General features: G+C 37.7%; 1 protein-coding gene and 1 long non-coding RNA gene across 2 annotated transcripts; one reads left to right on the top strand and one right to left on the bottom strand.

Annotated features, from left to right (window-relative positions):
- Nucleotides 1–9835: 9835 nt before the first annotated feature.
- LOC147821802 (uncharacterized) lies at nucleotides 9836–11890 on the bottom strand. The gene is made up of 3 exons (XR_015446541.1): nucleotides 11470–11890; nucleotides 11287–11343; nucleotides 9836–10023 (listed from the first exon to the last, which is right to left on the bottom strand). It is a non-coding gene; the product is annotated as an uncharacterized LOC147821802 (long non-coding RNA).
- A 2063-nt stretch (nucleotides 11891–13953) lies between these two features.
- On the top strand, nucleotides 13954–20266 carry LOC101712036 (zinc finger CCHC domain-containing protein 2-like). Its single transcript, XM_013067543.3, is given in 7 exon segments — nucleotides 13954–14093; nucleotides 14095–14252; nucleotides 14255–14488; nucleotides 14491–15225; nucleotides 15228–16694; nucleotides 16697–17260; nucleotides 18195–20266. Coding segments are annotated over 7 exon segments (3366 nt in total). The 3' UTR covers nucleotides 18263–20266.
- The last annotated feature ends 4597 nt before the right edge of the window (nucleotides 20267–24863 follow it).

Raw genomic sequence — 24863 nt, 5'->3', positions numbered from 1 at the left:
AAGGTCCATGAAGTATGCTACTGGAATTTCAATTGGGATTGCATTGAATCTGTATAGCAGTTTTGGAAGTATGGCCATTTTCACTATATTGGTTCTTCCTACCCAGGAGCAGTGGATGTCTTTTTATTTTCTGATATTTTCTTTGATCTCTTTTTTCAGAGTGTTATTGTTTTCAGAGTAGAGGTCTTTGATTTCTTTTGTTAGGTTGATTCCTAGGTATTTCAGTTTTTTGGATGTTATTGTGAAAGGAATTGTTTGCCCTATTTTTCTCTCAGTGAGTCTGTTCTTCATGTACAGGAAAGCTATTGATTTTTGTGTGTTCACCTTGTATCCAGCTGCATTATTGAATTTGGTTATTAAGTAGAGAAGACTTTTGGTGGAGTTCTTGAGGTTTTCTATATACAGTATAATGTTATCTGCAAATAATGACTATTTGACTTCTTCATTTCCTGTCTTTATTCCTTTTATTTTTTTCTCTTGTCTAATTGCCATGGCTAATGTTTCCAAAACTGTATTAAACAGGAGTGGTGACAGTGTTCATCCTTGTCTTGTTACTGATTTTAGCGTGAAGGATTTCAGTTTTTTTTTTTTTTTTTTTTTTTTGGTATCAGGGATCGAACTTAGGTCCTTGCGCTTGCGCAGCAGGGGAAGAAACCACTAAGCTAAATCCCTGGCCCAAGGATTTCGGTTTTTGACCATTTAGTATGATGTTGGCTATTGGTTTTTCATAGATGGCTTTTATCAAATTGAGGTAGAGACCATATATTCCATTTTTGGTAGGGTTTTTATCACAAATGAGTGTTGGACTTTGTCAAATGCTTTTTCTGCATCGATTGAAATGATCATGGTTTTTGTCCTCTGCTCTATTAATATAATGTGTTACATTTATTGATTTGCATATGTTGAACCATCCCTGCATCTTTGAGATGAAGCCCACTTGGTCAGGGTGTATGACCTTCTTAATGATCTTCTGCATTCTATTTGCCAGTTTCTCATTAAGGATTTTCATCTATGTTGACTAGTGAGATTGGCCTATGGTTCTTTTTTTTTTCTTTTGGTTGGGTCTTTCTCTGGTTTGGGGATCAAGGTGATACTTGCTTCCGGGAATGTATTTGGGAGTATTGCCTCCCTTTCAATTTCACTGAAGAGTTTAAATAGTAGTGACAATGGGTCCTCTCTGTCTTGTATTATTCAGCAGTGAAGCCATCAGGACCCAGGCTTTTCTTAGCTGGTAAGTTTTTAATTATGTTTTCAATTTCATTGATAGATACTGGTTTGTGTAGAATTTTTAGATCTTTTTTCAACTCTGGTAATACATACATATCTAGGAATCTGTCTATTTCTTCTGTGTTTTCCATCTTATTGGCATATAGGTTCGTTTTTATTTTTTTGGTACCGGGTGTAGAACTTGTGTCCTTGCACTTGCAAGGCAGGCAGCAGAACCACTGAGCTAAATCCCTGGCCTGGCATATATGTTCTTGAAGAAGGTATTGATGATCCTCTGGATTTCTGCTAGGTTCATTGTAATTTTACCCTTTTCATTCCTAATCAGATGGCTTTGGGCCTTTTCTTTCCTTTTCTTGATCAGGTTGGCTAAGGGTTTGTCAATTTTGTTGATTCTTTTGAAGAACCAACTCTTTGCTTCATTGATTTTTTTCTATTGTTCTCTTAGTCTCCATTCATTGATTTCTGCTCTGATCTTTATAATTTCCTGGCTTTTATGAGCTTTGGGTTTGTCATGCTCTTCTTTTTTAGAAGCTTGAGGTTCCCAGGTTTTTTATTTGGGCTTTCTCTGTTTTCCTAATATGACTATTCATTGCCCTTGAATTTCCCTTGTAAGACTGCCTTCATTGTGTCCCATAGATTCTGATATGTTATATTGTCATTGTCATTTAATTGTAGGAACTGTCTGATTTCTTAGTTTCCTCTGTGACCCATTGGTTGTTCAGAAGTGAGTTGTTCAAGTTCCATGTGTTTATGAAATTCTTGCATTTTCTTTTGCTATTGATGCCCATTTTTTCACACTATTTTCTCATATACAAGGGATAATTTCAATTCCTTTGCACTTAAACATGTTTTATGAGTGAATATATAGTCTATTTTGGAGAACGAATCATTTGCACTTTAAAAGAATGTGTATTCTGATTTTGAGGGATGGAACACTCTGTAAACATCTGTTTAGTCCATTTGTTCAAGAGTTTGATTGAGTTCTAGTAATTCATTGTTTATTTTTTGTCTAGTTGATCTATCTATTTGTGACAGTGGGGTGTTGAGGTCCCCCACTACAATTGTATTAGTGCTTATTTCATTTTCCATGTCTGTTAATTTTCATTTTATATAGTTGGACACACTAGTGTTTGGTGCATATATATTTATGATTGTCATCTCTTCCTCTTGGATGGTTCCCTTTACAAGGATGTAGTGTCCTTCTTTGTCTCTCTTAATCAGAGTTGCTTTGAAATCCATTTGATCTACAAAGACAATAGCTCGTACTGTTTTTTTAAGGGTTCCAGTCACATGGAGTATTGTTTTCCATGCTTTAACTTTCAGTCTATGAGTTTCTTTTTTAATTAAGTATGTTTCTTGTCCCGGCCGGTGGGTAAGTCAATGGAGACCCTGGAGGGGGAGCGAGAATGACAAAGGACAGGGGACACGAGAGATGGAGACAAGACAGGTTTCTGATCAAGTCTCGTTTATTGTGGAAGCTGCTACAACATATATACCGTAGGGCTAGAAGGGAGGAGCAAGAGGAGGGCACTGGGGCTACTTCCTTGTTGCCGGGTAGACTTGCAGCAGGCTTAGACATGCCTGTAAAAGGCACTCAAGAGTTCTAGCGGGGGGGGCAAGGCCCCCCACAGTTTCTTGTATGAACCATATTGTTGGATCTTGCTTCTTGACCCATTCTGCCAGTCTGTTTCTTTTTATTGGTGAGTTGAGACCATTAATATTGATTGTTATAGCTGATACGTATTGACTTATCCTTGTCATGACCTTTTCTTTTTGTTAGATTCTCCCCCTTTGTATTTAACTTCTTTTCATGCCTGGTAGACTCGTTCTGCTGAGCTTCGAGGGGTTGTGATCCTCATTGTCTTTTCCTAGGATATTGTTTAAAATTATTTGGAGCACTGGTTTGGTATTCCTGAAGTTCCTAAGGTGCTCTTTGTCATGAAAGTATCTTATTTCTCCATCACCTTTGAAAGATAATTTTGCAGGGTACATCAGTCTGGGTTGGAGGTTGTTTTCTCTTATGGCTTGAAATATGTCACTCCAAGGTCTTCTTGCCTTGAGAGTTTGTGTTGAGTAGTCTGCTGTGATTCTGATGGGCTTTCCTTTGTATGTGATTTGTTTCTTTTCTTTAACTGCTTGTAGAATTTTGTTTTTCTGTTGGGTTTCTGGAATCTTAACAATTATATGCCTATGTGTAGATTTTTTTTATTAGGGTATGTCAAGTTCTTTTCCCCTACTTGGGAAGCTTTCTGCCATTATTTCTGTGAACAGTTTTTTTATGTCATCTGTACTCCCTCCTGTTTCTTCATTGACTCCTATCTGTCTTATGTTATTCTTCTTTGCATCGTCTAGCAGGTGTTGGATTGATTTCCCATAGTCTGTTTCTATTTTTGAGAATTTTTTCTTTTCCTGATCACTATTTACAATCCTGTCTTCTGTATCTGAAATTCTGTCCTCACACTCACTCCTTCTGCTCCGTAAACTTTCCTGTTTTGTTTTTTTTTTGTACTGTGGATCAAACTTGGGACCTTTCACTTGTGAGGTAGGTGGTAGAACCACTGAGCTAAATCCCTGGCCTGCTGCTAGGTAAACTTTCAATGGAGTTTTTAATCTTCTGGAAATCTGTTTGCATTGTTTTATGGATTCCATTTGTTTCCTATGTTGGAATTCCTTCATGTTCCTTAGCTCCTCTATTTTTTTTACCTGTCTCTGCTCTAAAGTTATTAATCATGACTTGCATTATGGGAACAATCTCTCTTGTTATCTGAGAAATTATTTTTAATTTCATTTTTTCCACATTCTCCTTCATTGCCAGTTCAGGGAGTCCAAGTGGTTGAATATCAGATTGTTCCATCACATTTCCCTTTGGGCTTGCGTTAGGTGATCTGGAAGTCCGGTTTTGAGGCTTATTTATGTGGCTTCTTATTTCAACAGATGCAGCTTGCTTTGCCTTTTTTGAGGCAACTTTTTGCTCACCCACTGATCTTCAATTCTCCGCAAGCCACTGAGTAACCTTTTCTTTGCTGCTCACCATTGTACCAGTTCCTGGGTTCAGAATGGTTGCCTTCTGGGTCCCTGAGCTGACCTATTGTCTGTGTGGGCTTCTAGCTGGGGTCTGTGCACACTTGGGATGGTATCTAGGTGTGGCTCTGGCTAGGACCTGCCCCCTACGTGGCTGTCTGGAAGGGCCTTTGACTGAGAGCTGTGTACCATAGACCCTGGTGTCTGAACAGGCCTCGAGCTAGGGTCTCCCCACACTTACAGATTGTATATGGCTGGCCTCTGGATTATGATTGTGTGCCTTTGCAGCTCTTTTCTGGGCCACCCTTTGGCTTGGGCTTGTCTGGGTGGGGCCTTGGCTGTGATCTGCCTAAAGCCATGGCTCTAGTCCACACTGCTGCTTGCTGGGATCTGCATGCAGTTACCAATGGTATGGGGCAGTCTTCTGGCTGATCTGCTCCTGTACAGCTGTTTTCTGGGCCCTCAGTTTCTGGTTTTACTTTTAAGTCTTTCATCCATTTTGTTGGGGTTTTTTTTTATATGTTTAGAGATAAAGTTTTAGTTTCCTTCTTCTACATGTGGATGTCCAATTATTCCAACGTTATTTATTTGAGATTATTGTTTCTTCTACATGTATTCTTTGTTGAAGATAAATTAACTATAGATGCATGGATTTATTTCTGGGTCTTCTTTTCTGTTCCATTGATTTATATGTCTGTTTTGTGTTTGTATTGTGCTATTTGGTTACTATAGCTTCATAGTATATTTTAAAGTTATGTAGTGTGATGGCTCCAATTGTATTAATTTTGCTCAATATTGTTTTGGCTATTTGGCTTTGTAGTTACACACAAATTTTAAGACTGTTTTCTCTATTTCTACAAAGAATGTCATTGATATTTGGATAGGAACTGCATTAAATCTTAAATTACTTTGAGTAGCATAAACATTTTAACATGAATTCTTCCAACCCATAAACACAGGAAATCTTTTCAATTTTGTGTTCTCACTACTTTCTTTCATCAATATTTTAAAGTTTTCAATGTACAGACCTTTTATCTCTTTGGTTAAATTACTCTTAGATGTTTTATTTTTGTAGTTATTATAAAGAGGATATAATCTCACAAAGTATCACATGAGATTATAATATACTAATTATATACTAATAAATTGTCTGACCTAAAAGAAATGGATAAATTTCTGGACACAAAACATACCATGATAGAATGATGAAAAGTGACACTGATCTTTGTTCTTATTCTATAAAGAAGTGCTGTATTGAAGAACTCAAAAAACTGCAAATGCTGGTGAAGCTATGAGGAAAAATGAATCCTCTACATTGTTGCAGAAGGTAAAGTAGTATATCCAGTAGGGAAATCACTATGAAGATTCCTCAAAAGACTAAAAATAGAAATTCCATTTGAGCGAGATATATTTCTTCTAGATATGTTCCCAAAGGAGTTAAGATATCATATTTCAGTGATACATTCAATCCATGTTCATAACAGCATAATTTATATTAGATAAAATTTAAAAGCAGTTTATGTGCTTATCTGCCAATCCAGGAACAGAGGATATCTTTCCATTTTCTAGTGAATGGGATTGTTTTTCTGGTTTTTATGTGGGTTCATTTTTGGTGTACAGAACTGATTTTTGTGTATTGATTTTGTATGCTGTCAGTTTACTGAATTTGTTTATTTGTTCTAAGAACCTTCTGGCACAGGTTTTTTTGGGTCTTCTACATAATGAATCATATCGTTTGCAAGTAACTGTAGTCTGACTTCATTCTTTTCTACTTTAATCCTTTTTATTTCTTTCTCTTGTCTGATTACCCTAAATTTTGGGTACTACACTGAACAGAAGTATTGGGAATAGAGAACTTGTATCATTCCTGATTTTAGAGGGAAGGCTTTCAGTTTTCTCCTACTAAATGAGTTGGTAGTGAGTTTGTCATATATGACTTCTACCAGTTCAAGTTAAGGTCCTTCTGTATTTATTTTCAACAAGATTTTTATCATGAATGGATGTTACATTTTTGACAAGGCGTTTTTTTGTATCTATTAAGATAATGATGTGATTTTTATCATTGCTTATGTTTGTATGATGTATTATGTTTATTGATTTACATATATTGAATCATCCTTGCATCCTTAGTATGAAACCAACTTGGTCATAATGTATTATCTTTTTAATAAATTTTTGCATTCTGTTTGCAAATATCTTGCTAGGCATTTTTGCATCTGTATTCATTAAGAATATTTGCCTATAGTTTTCTTCCTTCCTTCCTTCCTTCTCCAGTTTTGGTATTAAGATAATGTTTCCAGGAGTGAGTTTGGCTTTGTTTCTTCCCTTTCAATTTCATGGAAGAGTTTGAGAACTATTGGCATTAGATCTTCCTTGAAGTTCTGGTAATATTATGTGGTGAATCCATCAGGTCCTGGGCTTTTCTTGGTCCTGATCACTGATTTCTCACTCTCTACTCCATACTGAAACACCACTCCTATTTTGTTCAGTGGAAACCATGACTATAGTATTTTGTTATTTTATTTTATTTTTAATGACCACCTGTAACACAAGAAAGTCAATTTAACTCTCAGTGTGCAGTAAAATTGGGCTAACTTGGGACTGACTAATTTCCAACACTCAAATTTCTCTGAATTACCAGGGAAACACAACTGATGATGTCACAGAGTAGAGTGTCGAGTTGTACAGTAGGGCCACAAGTAAACAAAACTATCATAATCTCTTGGTTTTGACAATTATCTTGACAAAATTTGTGTTTTTGCATGAATGAAGATGTGGATCATGCAAAGAAAGTATGCCCATAATTTTCTCATTGTGTCAGAATGTTATGGTTTTGTTCTAAAATCTTCCCTAAAGTGCAACTGATGGGCATTTATGGAGTGCATTGTGAGGGTGCTAACTTCATCAATGGATTAGTCCACTAAGGAGTGCATAGCTGAATAGGCATAGGAAATGGGGCCCACTTGGAGAGGGTGGGTGATGGATCCATGCCTTTGGGACTGTATCTTTTCTCAGGCCCCTTCTTAGGGTTCTCTCTCTTTGCCTCCCATCTGTCATGACATGAGCTGTTTTGTTTTACTGTATGATTCTCTCCATGAAGTTCTGTCTTAGCATACCCCAGAAGCAAGGAAACAAATCACCATGGACAAAGCCTCTGAAACCTTGAGTCAGAATAAATCTTGCCTTAAGTACATTTGCTCAGGTATTTTGTCATGGCAACAGAAAGCTGACTAACATATACAATGCCAATTTGTCCTGTCTGTGGAGTTCTAACCAGAGAAAAAGGTACCAGAGCACAGAGTACACAATTTCCACAGATGTACATGATATGCATATGAACAGAGAGAAAAACATTCCAGTCCTGTACAAAGAGAATAACCAAGGCCCTTAGCAGCTAAACTCACAAACTATAATAAAGTGATAAAATGTAACAAAACCATAACAATGATCATATCCATTTACCCATGAACCTTTCTAATCTTTTCACACATGTTATTCTAGCAAAATACTCAGATGTAGTAATTACAGGAAATTTCGAAGTCTGTTGGCAAAAACTCAGAACATTTTGGCCCACTGAAAACCTCACTGCATTAGCAGTAACTGTGTAAATGGGCCAATAGGCAAGATCTATTGGCTTTGGTTCAGTTTGTAAGTGACTCTAAAGAAAATTTCTTACTGAGTTTTATTGACTATGAATTGCTATTCCTACTTAACTATAGCATATTACTTTTTGTGAAATGCAATACTTAAAGTATATAGTTGCCCATTATTCAACTGCAAAACTACAGTAATCTTTGGTTTACCTGGAGATAAAATGATACTTTCTCATTTAGGAAAATATTTTATTTTTATGAAAAAATAAAAATATGAAGACTATCTCACATAAAAATATTTTGTTTCTTAAACATATAATATTTTGAAATTATTTAAAATAACAGCATTTAATTAATAATTGGTGCATAGTCAGGACCTTCAGGTTCTAAAACTCAATAGATTTGGATGCTTAGTTGCCCAGTATTAAATAAGGAACTGTGTAAAATGTACTTTTTATGAAAACTATTTTATAGAAAAAGTTCAAAAGTATTATTTGATCTAGAATTCTTTTAAAATTTAAAATCTTTTATAGGAAAAATAAGATTTATTTATGTATTTATTTGTTTTGTTTTGAGGAGTAATCTGAAAAAGAAGGATAAAACATGCATCTTTTGTTTTTATTTTATGATACCCATCAATAGTATTAAATATCCTGAGAACATGCTATTAAAGTACATCACTGTATAAGATTATAATTTGAGCTAGATATATATGTACATATATAAATGTATGCATGTGTGTAATGATTTGGATGTCAATCAGGATATAGCTAAGAAAAAGGTAAACAGTAAGAATTTGAATCAGAAGGAATTTAATGCAGGAAACTGATGATAAAGGTAATAAAAGAATTAAGAAGCTGTTAGGCTGCTGTCAGTCCAGAATTTAAAAATCTTTAAAAGCTGCCAAATGTTGTCCACAGGTGACAAAGGGTAAAGATAATTTTACCAAAGCCTAATATCAACTGTGGTCAGATGTAGTTACGGGAGTTAGAGGGAATAAGAAGTATGGAAAATGCCCCCCAGGACTCTGAGGGAGGGGATGTCCTAGCTGTCTACCCCCTCTTTCATTTGGCAATGTTGCACCACTGCCTTCCTATGTCAGAGCCAACTAGGAGCCAAGACACAGGAAGGCCTGGAAAGTACAGCCGGACAGTTCTTTGACCTTCCCTTCCCCAGCTCTAAGGCCCTTGATACAGAGAAAACAAGGGAAACCACAAGGACAGGCTTTTAGCACAAACAGACCCAGCAGGCCATGGTGACTAAGTGAACCACATAACTTATGAGCCAAGGCAAATGTCTCACCTGTCCCTCCTATACTAGCTCTTTATTACTGATAGTATTCAAACATTCATATGAAAGTGTTTAGAAACATAAGTTTTTAATTTCTCATGGGTTGAAGAGAGCCTGACCCCTTGAATGGAAGGATAAAGGAAGGCCAGAGGTCCTGAGATAGACATATGTTTTTGCTGCTGCATTGAAAAGAAGCTTTGAGGAAAGCTCATCCTCCTGCATAGAAATCTGGTAAGGTGATACAGTTTCTCATTGATCAGGCTGGTGTTCTAACCAGAAAGCAGGGCAGGTAGAATCATACCTCTTACTGGACACAGAAGCTTGGATATCAAAAAAGTTGGAAAGTAGACTTAGAAATTAATGCTACAGCTTTCCTGCAGAGAGGAAGGTGTCTCTAGAGACTGAGCTCTGCTACAAAGCTCTGGCTTATTCTTGAGGCTCCTTAGGTTCACTGAGCTGAAAAAGTGAAATGCTCTCAATCACCCTCCGGCCAAAGCTTACATCTGCAAAGAGGCTTTTAACAGCAGCCAAGTGGCTCTGACCTGTTTATGGCCAACATCTGACCTGGATAAATCTCTCTATTCCAGGATGAGTCAACACAGGAAAAAACACCCCAACAAACTTCAGTCTGTGGAAATACTCTTCAGCATTGAAAGGAGTATAAAATAGAAGCCAAAATGTGAAAACAAGATTTATTGCAGAAGAATTGAAATACATGTCTAAGATATTCTATATTGAGTTACTAAAAATCAAGAAACCATACACTTAATAAACAGTGAGGGATTACTCATTTAATATAAAAGATAAAATTGAAAGGAAATGGGGGGCCAGCTGGGGATTTAGTTCAGTGGTGCCGATGCCTGCCTTGCAAGTTCAAGGTCCTGAGTTCAATCTGTGGTACAAAAAGAAAAAAAAAAAATGGAAATGGGGAGATAAAAAAAATTGTCATTTTTAGTAAGAAATCAGAATATCAATAGCAGAATTGAAATCTATATAACACATGAAAGAATAGAATAAATATTACAGAGAATTAAACGAATGACCTACTAAATAAACTTGACATATTTCCTAAAATGAAATGGACCACCATTTCATTACACCAATACAATAGAAGGACTACCATAAAGGTTATTATTAGAGATGGAGAAAATTTAATTTAGTCAACTAATGTAAGATAACTTTTTATTCCTCAATGAGAAAACAAATGAAAATCAACAACACAAAATATGGCCCAGCTATTGCTCTACTGGGTATCTTCCCAAAAGAATTAAAAGAATCATACCACAGGGATATATGTGCACCCATGTTTATAGAAGCACAGTTTGGAATAGCTAAAACTTGGAAACAGCCCAAGTGCCCATCAGCTGGAGTCTGGATAAAGAAGATGTGTTTTTTTTTTTTATAAAATGGAGTACTCCTCAGCCATAAAGAATGAGAAACTAGAGACATTTGTAGCTAGATGGAAGCACACTGAGGCCATACTCTTAAGTGAAATAAATAGGACACACATGTGTAAATACCAAATAGTTTCTCTGGTGTGAAAAATTAAAAGTGTAAATAAGAATCAAAATGTATAATTGATATTGTGAAATAGGAAGAAAATGTCTAAAGGAGTAGGGCAATTGGGAGGGGTAGGGGAAAGGAAAGAAGGGAAAAGAAAAAGTATGAGAAAAGAAATGAATATTGGTGGCAACTATCTTCCAGGATCCCTTCTGTCTTTCAGGAGCTATCTCTCAATAAAGCTTTCCAACTCTTAAAAATATATATATAAAGAAAGATATATATTCTGAAAGAAGGAGGACATGAAGGTGATTTTTAAAATTTCTCTACCAGGAAAAATAAATAAAAAATATACCTTAGACATTGCAGTGATCAGTTTTCTGTTTTTATGACAAAATACCTGAGACCTTAACTTTAAAAAGGAGAGGTTTATTTTGGCTAACCATTTTGGAGGTGTCAGTCCCATGCTCACTTGGCCATGTTACTTTGGGCTATAGCAACACTGTTACATTGTGGCAGGAGTGTGTGGCAGAGGAGTCTGGTCACCTCATGGCAGCCAGGAAGTAAAGTGAGAAAGACAGAGAGGAAAGGGTTGTGTTCTATACCCTTCAAGTTCACAGTTCCAGTGACCTCATTTCCTTCATCTAGGTCTTACCTCTTAAAGGCTTCATCACCTCCCAGGAGCACCACAGCCTAGAGACCAAGCCTGGGTCTTTGGGGAATATTTTAGATCCAAAACAGAGAAGACATAGTTATTGTAAATTTTCTTGTAATCATTTTTGTCAAGGTTATGAAATAATTAGTTACACACCCAAGATATTTGGATAAAAGCTTATACCCTTAATATGTCTTTGCATCATCAGGGCCTTGGATCAAGCCCAACATCTTATCTTCATTTTATTAATGGAGACATTGAGATTTAAAATCACTTAAATAACTTTCTCATATCCGTGGGATATTTGCAGCACAAACATTTCCTTGGCAAAACTGGCAGGATCTATAATGTCAAACAAATTGGGAGATTACCAAAGGAATAATGTGTGTATTAAGCTTAAGAAGTACTCTAGGAGCAGAAATAGTGTCCTGAAATGTGCGAAGGAAACCACCATGACACTAAAACTAAGACATGGGTCTCTTGGTTCAGCAAGAATTCCAGCTTGTGCCACCCAAAGCAGCTCACTTGGAGAATCAATGGCAAGGAGGCTATGTTCCGGAAACTTCATCTCATGAACTGATAGCATCATGAGTGTCAAGAAATAAAAAACTGTAGTTAGTAAAATAATAGGTTAAGTAGTACACACTAATAATAAAAGAGAATAGTCCTTGGCCTTGCCCTTCAAATGCTCATTCCTAGAGAAATACTTTGAAACATTTTAGTTTTTGTTCCTCTATCACATGACCTTTTCCTCCAATAAGATGCTTTGAGACCTATGAAAAGACCAAATCCCACATAACCAATTGGAAGTTCGATACCTTAAGTCAAAAATGTACTCAATACACTTTACTGACCTAACATCATAGCTCAGCTACACATGTAGAGTATTGGTTCTTTACCATTGTGGTTGTGATCATGTGGCTGACTGGGAATTGTCCTCACTCTTCTGCCCGGATCTGAAGATAGTACAGTACCACACATTGCTAGTCCAGGAAGAGATCAAAAGACATAAGTCACAGACACTAAGTCTAAGACTGTCTGCATAGCTATATATAATTAAAATGTTACCACTCTTTTAAGTCGGTTTGTTAAATTTAATTTTTAGCAGGTAGTAACATAGTATGAAACCATTACAGTAATATATTTTGTTTCTTCTCCTTTCTCTCGTAGCAATGTAATTGTCACCAATTTAATCAAAGAAGAGGAAAAGTAAAACTAAATATGAAGATAGTACAAGAAACTTTTGCTAAATAAGAAGGGAATGGGGGGCTAAATGAAAACCTTTTCCAGCCAATGAATTTTGGGAAGAGAAGAGAGAGAGAAGCAGTAGGGATACCTGTGTCACAGTGTTGTTGAGCTTCTCACCACTGGCCACAATGGATGGAGTATTTTGCGGTTGTGGGAAAGTCAAAGACAGGTAGGGGGTGCAGAAATGAATTCCTGTTTGAGTAGGGCAGGGTGAGCATGGAGGCGCAGTGCAGTTACAGAGAAAGCTGTGATTGATGGCTTCAGTGTCTCCCTAGACTCCTTTGGGAAATGGAAATTATTCTTAAACTTCTGTATTTCCTTGGGGATCAGGGAAATAGTTGAGATGAGCACCATCTGGCCTACTACGGGGACCACCTTGGGTAAGTTTCTGATATGTGCGGTGTGAACTGAGCGAGAAGCCAGAGAAAGAACTGAGTGAAGGCATTTTTAAATATATTTTTCCAGAAGGTATAGATTTATTGTGTTTGACCTACAGTTTATCAGATGGAAAATGAGATGCTAATGCAATTCTTCTTGCTCTGGACTTAACGTGTTTTCTCCCTCTTTCTGGATGATTTTATTCTTGAACTTCTGAAATTTCATATAATTTATCCAATTATGGATCTGCTTTCATTTGTCCTGCTATTGCGTGGGAGTTCTTTTCAATCTGAAGGTTTGATTTGCTTTCAGCTGCAGGAAACTTGCTTGTTTAAAAATGATTTTATTTTGTTTCATCTCTCTGACTTACCAGCCCCAGACTGAAAATTATCTATGTTCCTTTCACTGACAGGATTAGTGCCACGTAGTAGAATATAGTCAAATTCAATAAAGTGAATGCAACATTATGTATAAGCATCAGACCTATAATGTTGAGTGGCAGCAGCAGGTGTAAAAGAACAAAATGGTGTAATTCTAATAATATCAATTACATAAATAAAATTGGCCTTTTCTGTTAGAATATTGGTTATCTTGTAGGGGACAATAAGGAATAGAAAAAACAGAAAGGTCTCTGGGTGGCCCGTGGCTCTATTTTCCTGCATAGGTGCTAATTTCACAGGTGTGTTCATTTGACAAAATCATAAAGCTGTTTGGTTTAAAATAAGCATAATTTTCTGTAATTACACTATCCTTAAACAAAGAGTTTAAAAGGCTAACAGCATACTGGTAGGAATACTTTTAGTATATTTGATACAAAAGAGTAATTCCTTCATAAGTAAAGGGAATTATCAAAATGAAAAGGAAAAAAAAGCAAGTACGCTTTAAAAATGTATGAAGAAGATTTTTTTTTTTTTTCCAGAACTGGGGATCGAACTCAGGACTTTGCGCTTGCCAGCCAGGCCCTGGTGCCACTGAGCTAAATCTCTGACCCTTAAAGAAGAATTTTTTTAAGTCACAAATGAATATATATACAAGTGACTAATGAATATTTTTAAAAGATTAAAACTCGGCAGACCGCCGCCTCTTCCCCCTCCCGCGGGCCCTCCGCCGCCGCTGCTCCGAGGGCTGGGGCCGCCTGTTGCTGGCGGGGCAGCGGCGGGGGCGAGCATGCCGGGCGGCGGCGCTTGGCGAGCAGGAGCGAGTGTACGAGTGGTTCGGGCTGGTGCTGGGCTCGGCGCAGCGCCGGGAGTTCATGTGCGGACTGCTGGACCTGTGCAACCCGCTGGAGCTGCGTTTCCTCGGCTCGTGTCTGGAGGACCTGGAGCGCAAGGACTACCACTACCTGCCAAGGCCAACGGTCTCTCGGACCCGGGGCCGTTGGCCGACTTCCGAGAGCCCGTCGTGCGCTCGCGCCTCATCGTCTACCTGGCGCTGCTGGGCTCAGAGAACCGGGAGGCCCCTGGCCGCCTGCACCGCCTCTTGCCCCAGGTGGACTCGGTGCTCAAGAGCCTGCGCGGGGCCCGGGGCGAGGGCTCGAGGGGCGGCAAGGAGGACGAGGCGGACGGCCATGGCGACCAGGCGCCGAGAAGGACGGTTATGGCGCGGAAGGCAGCGGCGGTGGCGCCGAGCCCGGGGCTGGAGGCGGGCTCGGCTCCAGGGCCCAGGAGAAACTGTTGCTGCTCTTCACCATGGCTTCGCTGCACTCAGCTTTCTCCTTCCGCCAGCGGGTCACCCTGAGGGAGCACCTGGAGAGGCTGCGCGCCGCGCTGCGCGGAGGCCCCGAGGACGCCGAGGTGGAGCAGTGCAACTTTCCCGGCTCCAGGACCCAGAACAATTCTGCTCGTGGTGATTACATGCAAAGTAATGAGACCAATTTAATAGAACAAGCCCCAATACCTCAGGATGGATCTACTGTGGCACCTCATAGAGCTCAACGAGAAGCTGTACACATTGAGAAGATAATGTTGAAAGGAGTCCAGAAAAAAAGGGCTGACAAATATTGGGAGTACACTTTCAAAGTAAATTGGTCTGATCTTTCAGTCACAACAATAACAAAAACCCACCAAGAACTACAGGAATTTCTATTGAAGCTTCCAAAGGAATTGTCTTCAGAGACTTTTGACAAGACCATCTTAAGAGCCCTGAATCAGGGTTCACTGAAAGGGGAAGAGCGGCGTCACTCTGACCTGGAGCCCATCCTAAGGCAGCTATTTTCAACTTCATCACAAGCTTTTCTACGGAGTCAGAAAGTACACAGCTTTTTTCGGTCTATATCGTCAGATTCTCTACACAGTCTCGATAACTTACAATCTTCTCGAAAACTTCTAAGATATTAGAACACTTAAAAGAAGACAGCTCAGAAGCTTCAAGTCAAGAAGATGTGTTACAGCATACCATAATCCACAAGAAACATACAGGGAAAAGTCCCATTGTGAACAATATAGGTACGAACTGTTCTCCATTAGATGGGCTTACTGTGCAATATTCTGAACAGAATGGAATTGTGGATTGGAGGAAGCAAAACTGTACCACCATTCAGCACCCAGAGCACTGTGTGACCTTGGCTGACCAGCATTCTGCTGAAAAACGGAGCTTATCTTCAATAAATAAGAAGAAAGGAAAGCCACAAATAGAAAAGGAGAAAATTAAGAAAACTGACAACAGACTGAATAGTAGAATAAATGGTATTAGACTCTCCACTCCTCAACATGCCCATGGTGGTACAATGAAAGATATGAATTTGGACATTGGATCTGGACATGACATGTGTGGAGAAACATCCTCAGAGAGTTACAGTTCTGCGTCTAGTCCACGACATGATGGAAGAGAGAGTTTTGAAAGAGAAGAAGAAAAAGACAGAGACACAGACAGTAATTCTGGGGATTCTGGGAACCCATCAACAACCAGATTTACAGGTTACGGTCCTGTCAACCAAACTGTCAAGCCACCTGTTCAAATTACTTCACTAGGAAATGAGAATGGAAACCTTTTAGAAGATACCTTGAACTCGCCCAAGTATCCACATATTCCTTTTATGCCAGCTTTACACTGTGTCATGCACAATGGTGCCCAGAAGTCTGAAATAGTTGTTCTGCCACCCAAATCTGCAGATGGCAAAACAATAGGGATGCTTGTTCCTAGTCCTGTTGCTATTTCTGCAATAAGGGAGTCCACAAATTCAACTTCTGTTGGAATTCTAGGGCCAACAGCTTCAAATGGAGAATCAGAAAAACACCTTGAACTACTGGTTTCCCCTTTACCTATTCCATCAACCTTCCTTCCACACAGTAGTACTCCTGCCCTACACCTAACATTTCAGAGGTTAAAATTGCCACTGGCACAGGGATCTTCTGAAAATTGCACAGTTAATATCCCACAACAACCATCCAGAAGTCTGAGCATTGGATCACCAAACACTGCCTTTATTCCTGTCCATAACCCAGGTAGTTTTCCAGGATCTCCTGTGGCTACCACAGATCCCATCACAAAATCTGCATCCCAAGTGGTAGAACTAAATCAAATGGTGCCTCAAATTGAGGGAAACACGGGGACAGTCCCTCAGCCTACCAATGTGAAAGTTGTTCTTCCAGCAGCTGGCCTCTCAGCTGTGCAGCCACCAGCTACCTACACCTTACCAGGCTCTCCTCTTGCTGCCAATGTGTTACCCACCCAGAATTCCAATGTGCTCAACACAGCAGCCACTTCTGCACAGCCAGCAAGTGCAGGCATTAGTCAGGCCCAGTCCACTGTTCCTCCTGTGGTTCCTAGCCATACCCCAGGTCCTGCCCCAGCCCAAGTCTTGCTTTGACACACAGTACTGCGCAGAGTGACAGCACATCTTATATCAGTGCTGTGGGGAATACGAACGCTAATGGGACAATATTGCCACCACAGCAGATGGGCTCAGGTCCTTGTGGTTCTTGCGGACGAAAGTGTAGCTGTGGGAGCAATGGAAACCTTCAGCTAAACAGTTACTATTATCCCAGTCCAATGCCGGGACCAATGTACAGAGTCCTGTCGTTCTTCACTCTGCCATCCATTTGCAATGGCAGCTACCTCAACCAAGCACATCAGAGCAATGGAAACCAACTTCCTTTTTTTCTGCCTCAGACTCCATATGCAAATGGACTGGTGGATGATCCAGCCATGGGGAGCCAAGCCAACTGTGGCATGCAGCAGATGGCAGGATTTGGGAGATTCTATCCTGTGTATCCAGCATCTAATGTAGTTGCCAACACCAGTGGTTCAGGGACCACGAAGAATGGGAATGTCTCATGTTACAATTGTGGTGTAAGTGGACACTATGCACAGGACTGTAAGCAGTCATCCATGGAGGCCAATCAACAAGGTAATCACAATAACTCCCAGAGGACTTGTTTTTGAGTTCACCTGTTTATCCTTTCTTTCTTACTTCTGTGATTCTGTTGTAGCAGAAAGATGTTTGTGTGTTCATTTACAGATGTTGTGTTTTCAGTTTCAAACCATAAAGTGCAAACAGAAAAGCGTAGTGTAAACCCAGGTCATACAGAGCACAAGGAAGGTCAGAGGAATATAGTTTCCAAATAAGAAACTCTAAAGGCACTTTCAAAGAACATAATGGGAATTCGACTTCTATGATGTTTGTCTTGCTTACAGCACTTTTATTAAAGCTACAATTCTGTTTTATAAAGCGAAATTTTTAAATATTAAAAAACTAGGAAGTATGTTAGTCATCTGACATATACAGTTTTTAGTAACTGTTTAGTGTCTGTGCATAACTACTGACCTCACACATATGCCCATGTTGTCCTTTCCCAACAAATGTGTAAGGAAAAAAATTCCAAGATTCTATTGCATTTTTATAAGAACAAAATAGTTAAATAGCAGGCTGGAGTAAGGGAATATGAACCAAATTTAATATTACTAACACCAGAAAGAAGAGAATACACTTACATAAATATAAGTAAGATATCAAATTCAGTGTAAACCTCAAACTGTTCTTTTAAACTTGTAGTTGGCCTTTGTCATTTTGCCAAATCTTACTCAGAAAAATAAGTCTTAAATTGGGAGTATACTGACCTGGCATTCTTAAAGCAAGGTCAAGTTTGATAGCTTTAGGTTAAACTTAAAGCACAAACATCACATTATTTTTTATTTTTAAAGTAATTTATTTGTCATTTTAGAATGGTGGTAGTGCTGAGGAAAGTGCCTCTGAAAGAGCATGCCCATTTGATATCTTGTAGTGATTTGTGATGCGTGTCATTGTAAGCAGTGACTTAGCAGTTCTGTCTTTCCCATTTTAGGCACTTACAGACTGAGATACGCGCCTCCCCTCCCCCCTTCTAATGATACGTTGGATTCTGCAGACTGAAACAAGTAAAGCTTGCCTACTTAATACACTCAAGTGTGGGGAGTCATGGGGTATTGAGGGGAGGAAAGGAAAGGTATTTTGTTTGTTTCTTTGTCTATACATTTCCTAGATTTCTATGCAGTTGGGAGTTTTTATTTCTTTTGTACCAATGTCCAAACTAAGAAAGAATGCGATGCTTCTTGAGCCTCTGGTCTCCTGGTTCAACAACAGGCTTATATATGTATGATATATGTAACTTAAATTTCCAGACAAACTTATCAAAAGGAAAATGTTGATGTGTGTTTTTTTAAAACACTGAATACTTGCTGTGTGCAATGTTTACTGAATCTTTAAAACTGTGTATTTGACCTTTTTTTTAACAACATTGGTGACGGTCATATGGTTTTGAAAAAGAGAAACTTTGCTTCTTCCCCACCTTTTTCACTTTGACCCTGTAATAGACTTTTCTCTCCAGCCACTTGCAACCCCGTCTGTGGCCTGCTGTGAGAGTGCCCAGGGGTGTAATTGTCTGCACTTCTGTAAATTGCTCTGCACATAAACTGAGAGCAGAGTGTTTCATCTTAATCTTATGGGAGAAGTCAAATCCCCAAGATAGTTTGTATATATGTAATGAACAGCATCACATAAGTACATATATGCAGTGCTCCTTGTCCAAATAAAGATGAAAATAAGTGGGAGAGAGAGGAAGAAGTCAAACCATATGAAGCTGAAAAAAGTGATGTATGAAATGGACAAAAAGCTTTTTCTTAAAAAAAAACCACAAAATAACAGCAATTTTTTCCTTCCATCATACTTCTCTAGCCTGTTGCTTCAGAGAGACACAAAGTGAACACACTGGTGTGAATGTCATTCTGTGTGTGCTTGTGTTTGTGATGAGAGTCAGCAGCCAGTTCTATTCGTCGTCTACCACCTTGTCTTGCTCAAAGACACTACTTGAGTAAAGATTTCTTCATTTGCTACCAACTGTTACAGTGTTATGTTGTGTTTAAAATGTGTGTGGTTATTGAACAGAAGCTGTGGGTTTCTACAAAAAGTCAGGTATTTGTTTCCTAACCTGTCATTCGTAGCAAAGTCACTTTTATAACGGTTTACTGCTATGCTTGATTATAATGTGAAAGACTGAATTCTGAGTGTGTTAAGATGGTATTAATCATGTCAGTATCATGTCACTAAGTTCAATGCTGCTGTTTAAAAAAGAAAGTTTTTAACAGCCAATCTATGTACCAAATTGCTTCCAGGTAATTTTTGATTTCCTAAAGTGCACTGAGGTTATCTGGAAGATTGGGTGTATTTTTTGGTGATTGCTGCATTGTACAGCAATGAACAGTTACCACTGTATAGTCATAAGTTTAAGGGGCTTGGGGGGCTATTTTCCCATTCCTCAATACAGAGCAGAAATGATAGGTTTTTGTTGTGTGTAATAATGTTGGTGTGCAGCAGAGAAACTTAAATATTTGGTCTTGGTTGAGAAGCCTAACAGATTACAAGACAAAAGAAAAAAACTTGAAAAAAAAAAAGCATAATTTAATGCTTCATAAGTAGCATTTATATTTATGGCACCAATGTACATTTTGAAACTTTCAGGGTGGGAGTTAATGGGGAAGGGGCAGAGGAAGTTTAAGGGGTAGATAAAAGCTTTAATTTAGAAAAAAAGTTTGAGGAAAGGAAATCATTTTGATTAAATATATTTTATTTGATTGGGTATTTTTGGGCCACATTAAATCAATTGTTAAGCTGCAGTTAAGTTGTTCAGGTGAGAATGTTGATAAGCCACATATGAGCACATTGTGAATCACTTGCCAGTTGTACGTTATGAAGCTTATTTTATGATTTAAAATACTGTACTGTACATAGGAGGTATGTTACCTTCTCCTTATTTGTATGTTTACCATATACTTTGATATTTCAAATGTTATGTACTGGAAAGGCCACTTATATTTCTAGAACAGATTGAATTTTATGCAATCTTTTTTTCTTGAATTAACAGCAATAAAAAAATTTAAAAAAGATTAAAACTCCCTGGTAAATAAATTAATGACATTGAAAGGGTATGATGTATATTTTAAGTTGCTAAGAGGAAAATGAAAGAGATACTGTATGTCTGTGAGGTTTTGGGATATGGGAGGCACCTGAAATACTGCATGAGGGGTTAATGCTATAGAGACTTTTGGATGGATGAGTGGACCCTGGCAGTAATCCCATGAAAGTGAATACTTGGGGGCCTGCTACTAAACTCTAGGAGTTTATCCTGAAGAATTAATTGTGGATGTTCATAAATATCTCACTGTATCAAGTATTTATAAAAGCTGATTTTTTTCAGAGCTGAAAAACTGTAACAATTAATCCCAACAATGCGAGATGGGTCAACCAATTTATGTTAAAGTTTTATAGTGGAATTTTGTGCAGCTTTTAAATTAATACTATGTATGAATATTTCATTATAGTCAACACTTTTTTTTTTTTTTTTTGGTACCCGGTATTGAACTCAGGACCTTGAGCTTGTGAGGCAGGTAGCAGAACCACTGAACTAAATCCCCAGCCCTCTTTAGTACGCATTTTAAAGTACTCTTTTCCCTCTAAAATGGAAATGGGATAAAATAATACTCAAAATGTTAAGTATATATTTCATAGGTGGAGCACCAATCATTTTAATCTTCATAATGTATTTAATTTTCTGAATTTCCAAATATTTTTATTATCAATATAAAGTATTTGTTACTTTAAAAAAAATCTTCTAAAATATTGATATTTTGCTTTACAAAATGAATTATTCAGATCCACAGAGCATTCTTTTTTGCCCTTGTATGATGAAGTCTTTTGACCATTTTTATTCATGTAGTTTCTGATACTGCTAAGCAGTGTTTGCTTAGCAAATCATTTGTTTCTATAAACTACAGAGATATTTTTAGTCCACAAAATTTTAAATAATTATGTTTTTAGAGCGCAATAGAAACAAGTAAAGAATGAAAATCTTGTCTCATATACAGGGAGAATGTAAAATTATATAATTCTTTCACAAAAACTATGAGCAAGCAGATTAATTTAGAGCTTCACTGCCATTTAAGCAGGAAACATAAATGCTCCATGTAGTTCTTGAACTAGATTCACAGACCAGATAGAATACTGACTAATCACATGCAGGCTAAAGCAAAAAAAGAGTATCCCAACTACTCAGGAAGCTAGGGCAGGAAGATTGCATGTTCAAGCCCAGTCTGGGCAATTTAGGGAGATCTTCTCTCAAAATAAAAAACATAAATAAATAAAACGGGCTTGAGAATGTAGCTCAGTTATAAACTATGTTTGATCCCCGGTACTGGGAGAAAAAAAAGCAGGACTGAGACGCATCAGGCTTTTCAGATGATTTAAGATTTAATCAGTAGCATATGTCAGGGCCCAGAGGGAATGAGATTCCTAAGGAAGATTTAGTTATACAGTCGTGGTAACAGTAGAAAGTGTGATATTGAAAGTTAAACAGTATAATTGGTAGTCTTTTGTTCTTTAGACTTTTGCTGCATATACATTTCACCTAATTTTCCATTATAGTCAATAAAATTACAGATATAAAACAGTTGTACTATTGCATGGCCATGGATGCTTTTAAAAGTGTACTACCGGTGCATAAAAACCAAAATAGTCTCTCAGGAAAAGTAAGAGAGAAAATAGAATTAATGTTAATAAAGTATTTCTTAGAAATTTCTGTGTATTCCAGTAGCAACTGGCAATGCTAAATCAAATCATCCAACTATATGTATGATATTTTCCCCAACTTGTCTTTTTTTGCTCTAATAATGCTACATACAATAATTATGTAAAAACAATTTAATTCATCCCAGCTTTTTAACAGTCAATTCAATATTTAACCTCCATCTATATTCGTATAGCAGATATGAATCTCAGTCTATATAATATTTTACTTTCTATATTACTTGATTTTTATTTTCATCTCCTATTTTGTCAGCTAAAAAATTTTAATTTGAGTCAGTTCTGGGATTTCCCACTGCTTGGCCTGAGCTCTGATTACTTAGTTCCCAAAGGTTTAGAGTCTGCCAAGACACCAGGTGTGTGTGTGGGAGGGCAATCTCTTATTCAGTTTCTCCTTCCATCCAGCTGATGCTGCTGTAGCATCCTTATTGCCATCTGCTCTTCAGCATTAGTCTCTGTAGGCAGCTGCTGAGTCATCCTTTATACCATGTACTAGAGACCCTGGCAAAGTTCCATCCACTTCCATGGCCTTCTCATACCCTATGGGGCTTGGTAAACTGTAGATCTGGCTAAGTTTATCCTCACTTTGGCATCATTGTGAGATGTACAGAATCATATTGTTCCTGAGCTATGGAAAACGCTACCATCTGTGTTTCCATATGTTCACTTGCAGAGATCAATCTGAGTCTAATCAATAAAGCCATCTTACAGAACTACTGTGCATACCAAAAAGTAGCATATCCTCTGGGAAGTCCAGCCCTGGGTGCAGAAATACCCTCCATGGATGTGCTTGCTGCAGGTGGAGATGATATACCTTTAGACATGCGGCTTGGTGAAAGGAATGTGAGCTGAAATCTTATCCTCCAAGGATCATGATTCAAAATCCACTCCTCTCCTTCCAATTCACTGTGTTTGCCTCTGGATATTAGTTGTTAAGAACACAGCTGAAAAAAAAAAAATAAAGAACAGCTGCGTAGGCAGCTGTCAATATACTAAGCAGTCCAATCATCAAATTTACGCTTCTTAATTATTTCCAAAAGGCAGTTGGCACATTTTTGTTAACTGCCCTGCTGAATTAAAAATGCACAGTCTTTTCCCCACCTTGTATCTCTGGGGATCAGATCCAGGGCTTTAGGCATTCTACACAAGTGCTTTACTAGTAAGCCATAACTTCAGCCCAGTGTCTCTGATACTATCCTGACCTCAAAGTCTAATACTCTATATTTTAATAAAGTGAGACTGAGCATTAATTACTTTTGTCTTTATTATTATTTTTTGATGAACACATAACAATTGTACATGTATGTGAAGTACAATGTGAAGTTTCCATTGAGGTATACATTGTGTAAAGATTAAATTAGGATAATTAGCATATTCATCAACTTCAATATTTATCATTTCTTTATAATAACTGTTCTCAGATATGAAGTTGAATTATTGGTAATAATATTCATTCTACAGCACAACAAACCAGAACTTAAGCCTCCTAGCACTAACTCAGTACCCACTGATCAACCTATCCCTATGTAGTCCCTACTCTCCTCAGCTTCTAGTAAGCACTATTCTACTCTGTTTCTTTGGTTTCTTCTTTTTTTTTTTTTTTCCAGTGTTGAGGATTAAATACAGGCCCCTGTGCATGCTAGGCCAGCACTTGATCACTGAGGTACATCCCAGCCTTTACTCTCAACTTTTGTAAGATCAACTGCTGTACTTTGGTTCTAATAAAAGTGATATTATGTACTATTTTTGTGTACCTGACTTAGTTCACTTAATATGATACTGTTCAAGTCCATCCATGTTGTTCCAAATGACAAGATCTCATCCTTTTTATGACCAAATAGTATTCCACTGAATGTATGTGTGTATCTCACATTCATTTTAGCTACTCTTTCTTTGACATTTAGAGTGATTTGATTTCTTAGCTATTAGGAATAGTGTGCTGCAATAAAATTAGGAATGTATTTGTCTCTTCAATATACTGATTTTAATAGCCTTAAATATATACCCAGGTGTGATATTGGTGGATTGTACAATTTTTAATTTTTTGAGGAAGATCCATAATACTTTCTGTAATGGTTATACTAATTTATGTTCCTATTGTGACTATATAAGATATCCTGTCTTAATATTCTTGTTAGCATTTTTAATCTTTTTGATGATAGCCATTCTTAGTAGGGTGAAATAATATTTCATTATATGTTTTGTTTTGTTTTGGTACTGGGGATCAAACTCAGATCCTTGTGCTTGTGAGGCAGGTGGCAGAACCACTGAGCTAAATCCCTGGCTCTTCATTATATGTTTTTGATCTGCATTTCCCTGTTGGTTAGAGATATTGAACACTTTTTTTCATATACCTTTTGGCCATTTGTATGTCTTCTTTTGAGAAATGTTTATTTAGGCCTTTATCTCATTTTGTAAAATAGACATTCTTTCTTTTCCCTTTTTGCTATTGAGTTGAGTTTCTTACACATTCTGATTATTATCCCCTTGACAGATATATAGTTTATTAATGTTTTCTCCCATTCTGCATGTTGTCTCTTCAGTGTTTTGTTTGCTGTTGAGAAACACTTTAGTTTGATATAACCCTTATTGTCTATTTTAACTATTTTTCCTCTTTTTTTATGGTCATATGCAGTACATCTTTGCCTAGACTAATGTGCTGTTATATGGTCGCTATTTTCTTCTAGTAGTTTTATAATTCTGAGTCTTAGTTTTTAGTCTTTAATCATTTTGAGTTGATTTTGGTGACTGGCAAGAGATAAGGATAGGATTTCATTCTTCTTGATATGAATACCCAATTTCCCCAGCTCCATTTATTGAAAATATTATCCTTCCTCCAATGCATGCTCCTGACACTGTTGTCAAAGGCTGAATGGCCGTAGATGTGTGGATTTGTTTA

The sequence above is a fragment of the Heterocephalus glaber genome, unplaced genomic scaffold, assembly GCF_053883595.1.
Source record: "Heterocephalus glaber isolate CG9 unplaced genomic scaffold, H.glaber_assembly_v1.0 deba00001690, whole genome shotgun sequence".
Classification (NCBI taxonomy): domain Eukaryota; kingdom Metazoa; phylum Chordata; class Mammalia; order Rodentia; family Bathyergidae; genus Heterocephalus; species Heterocephalus glaber.
The sequence above is the reverse complement of the archived record's forward strand: the minus strand, read 5'-3'. Positions and strand labels throughout refer to the sequence as shown.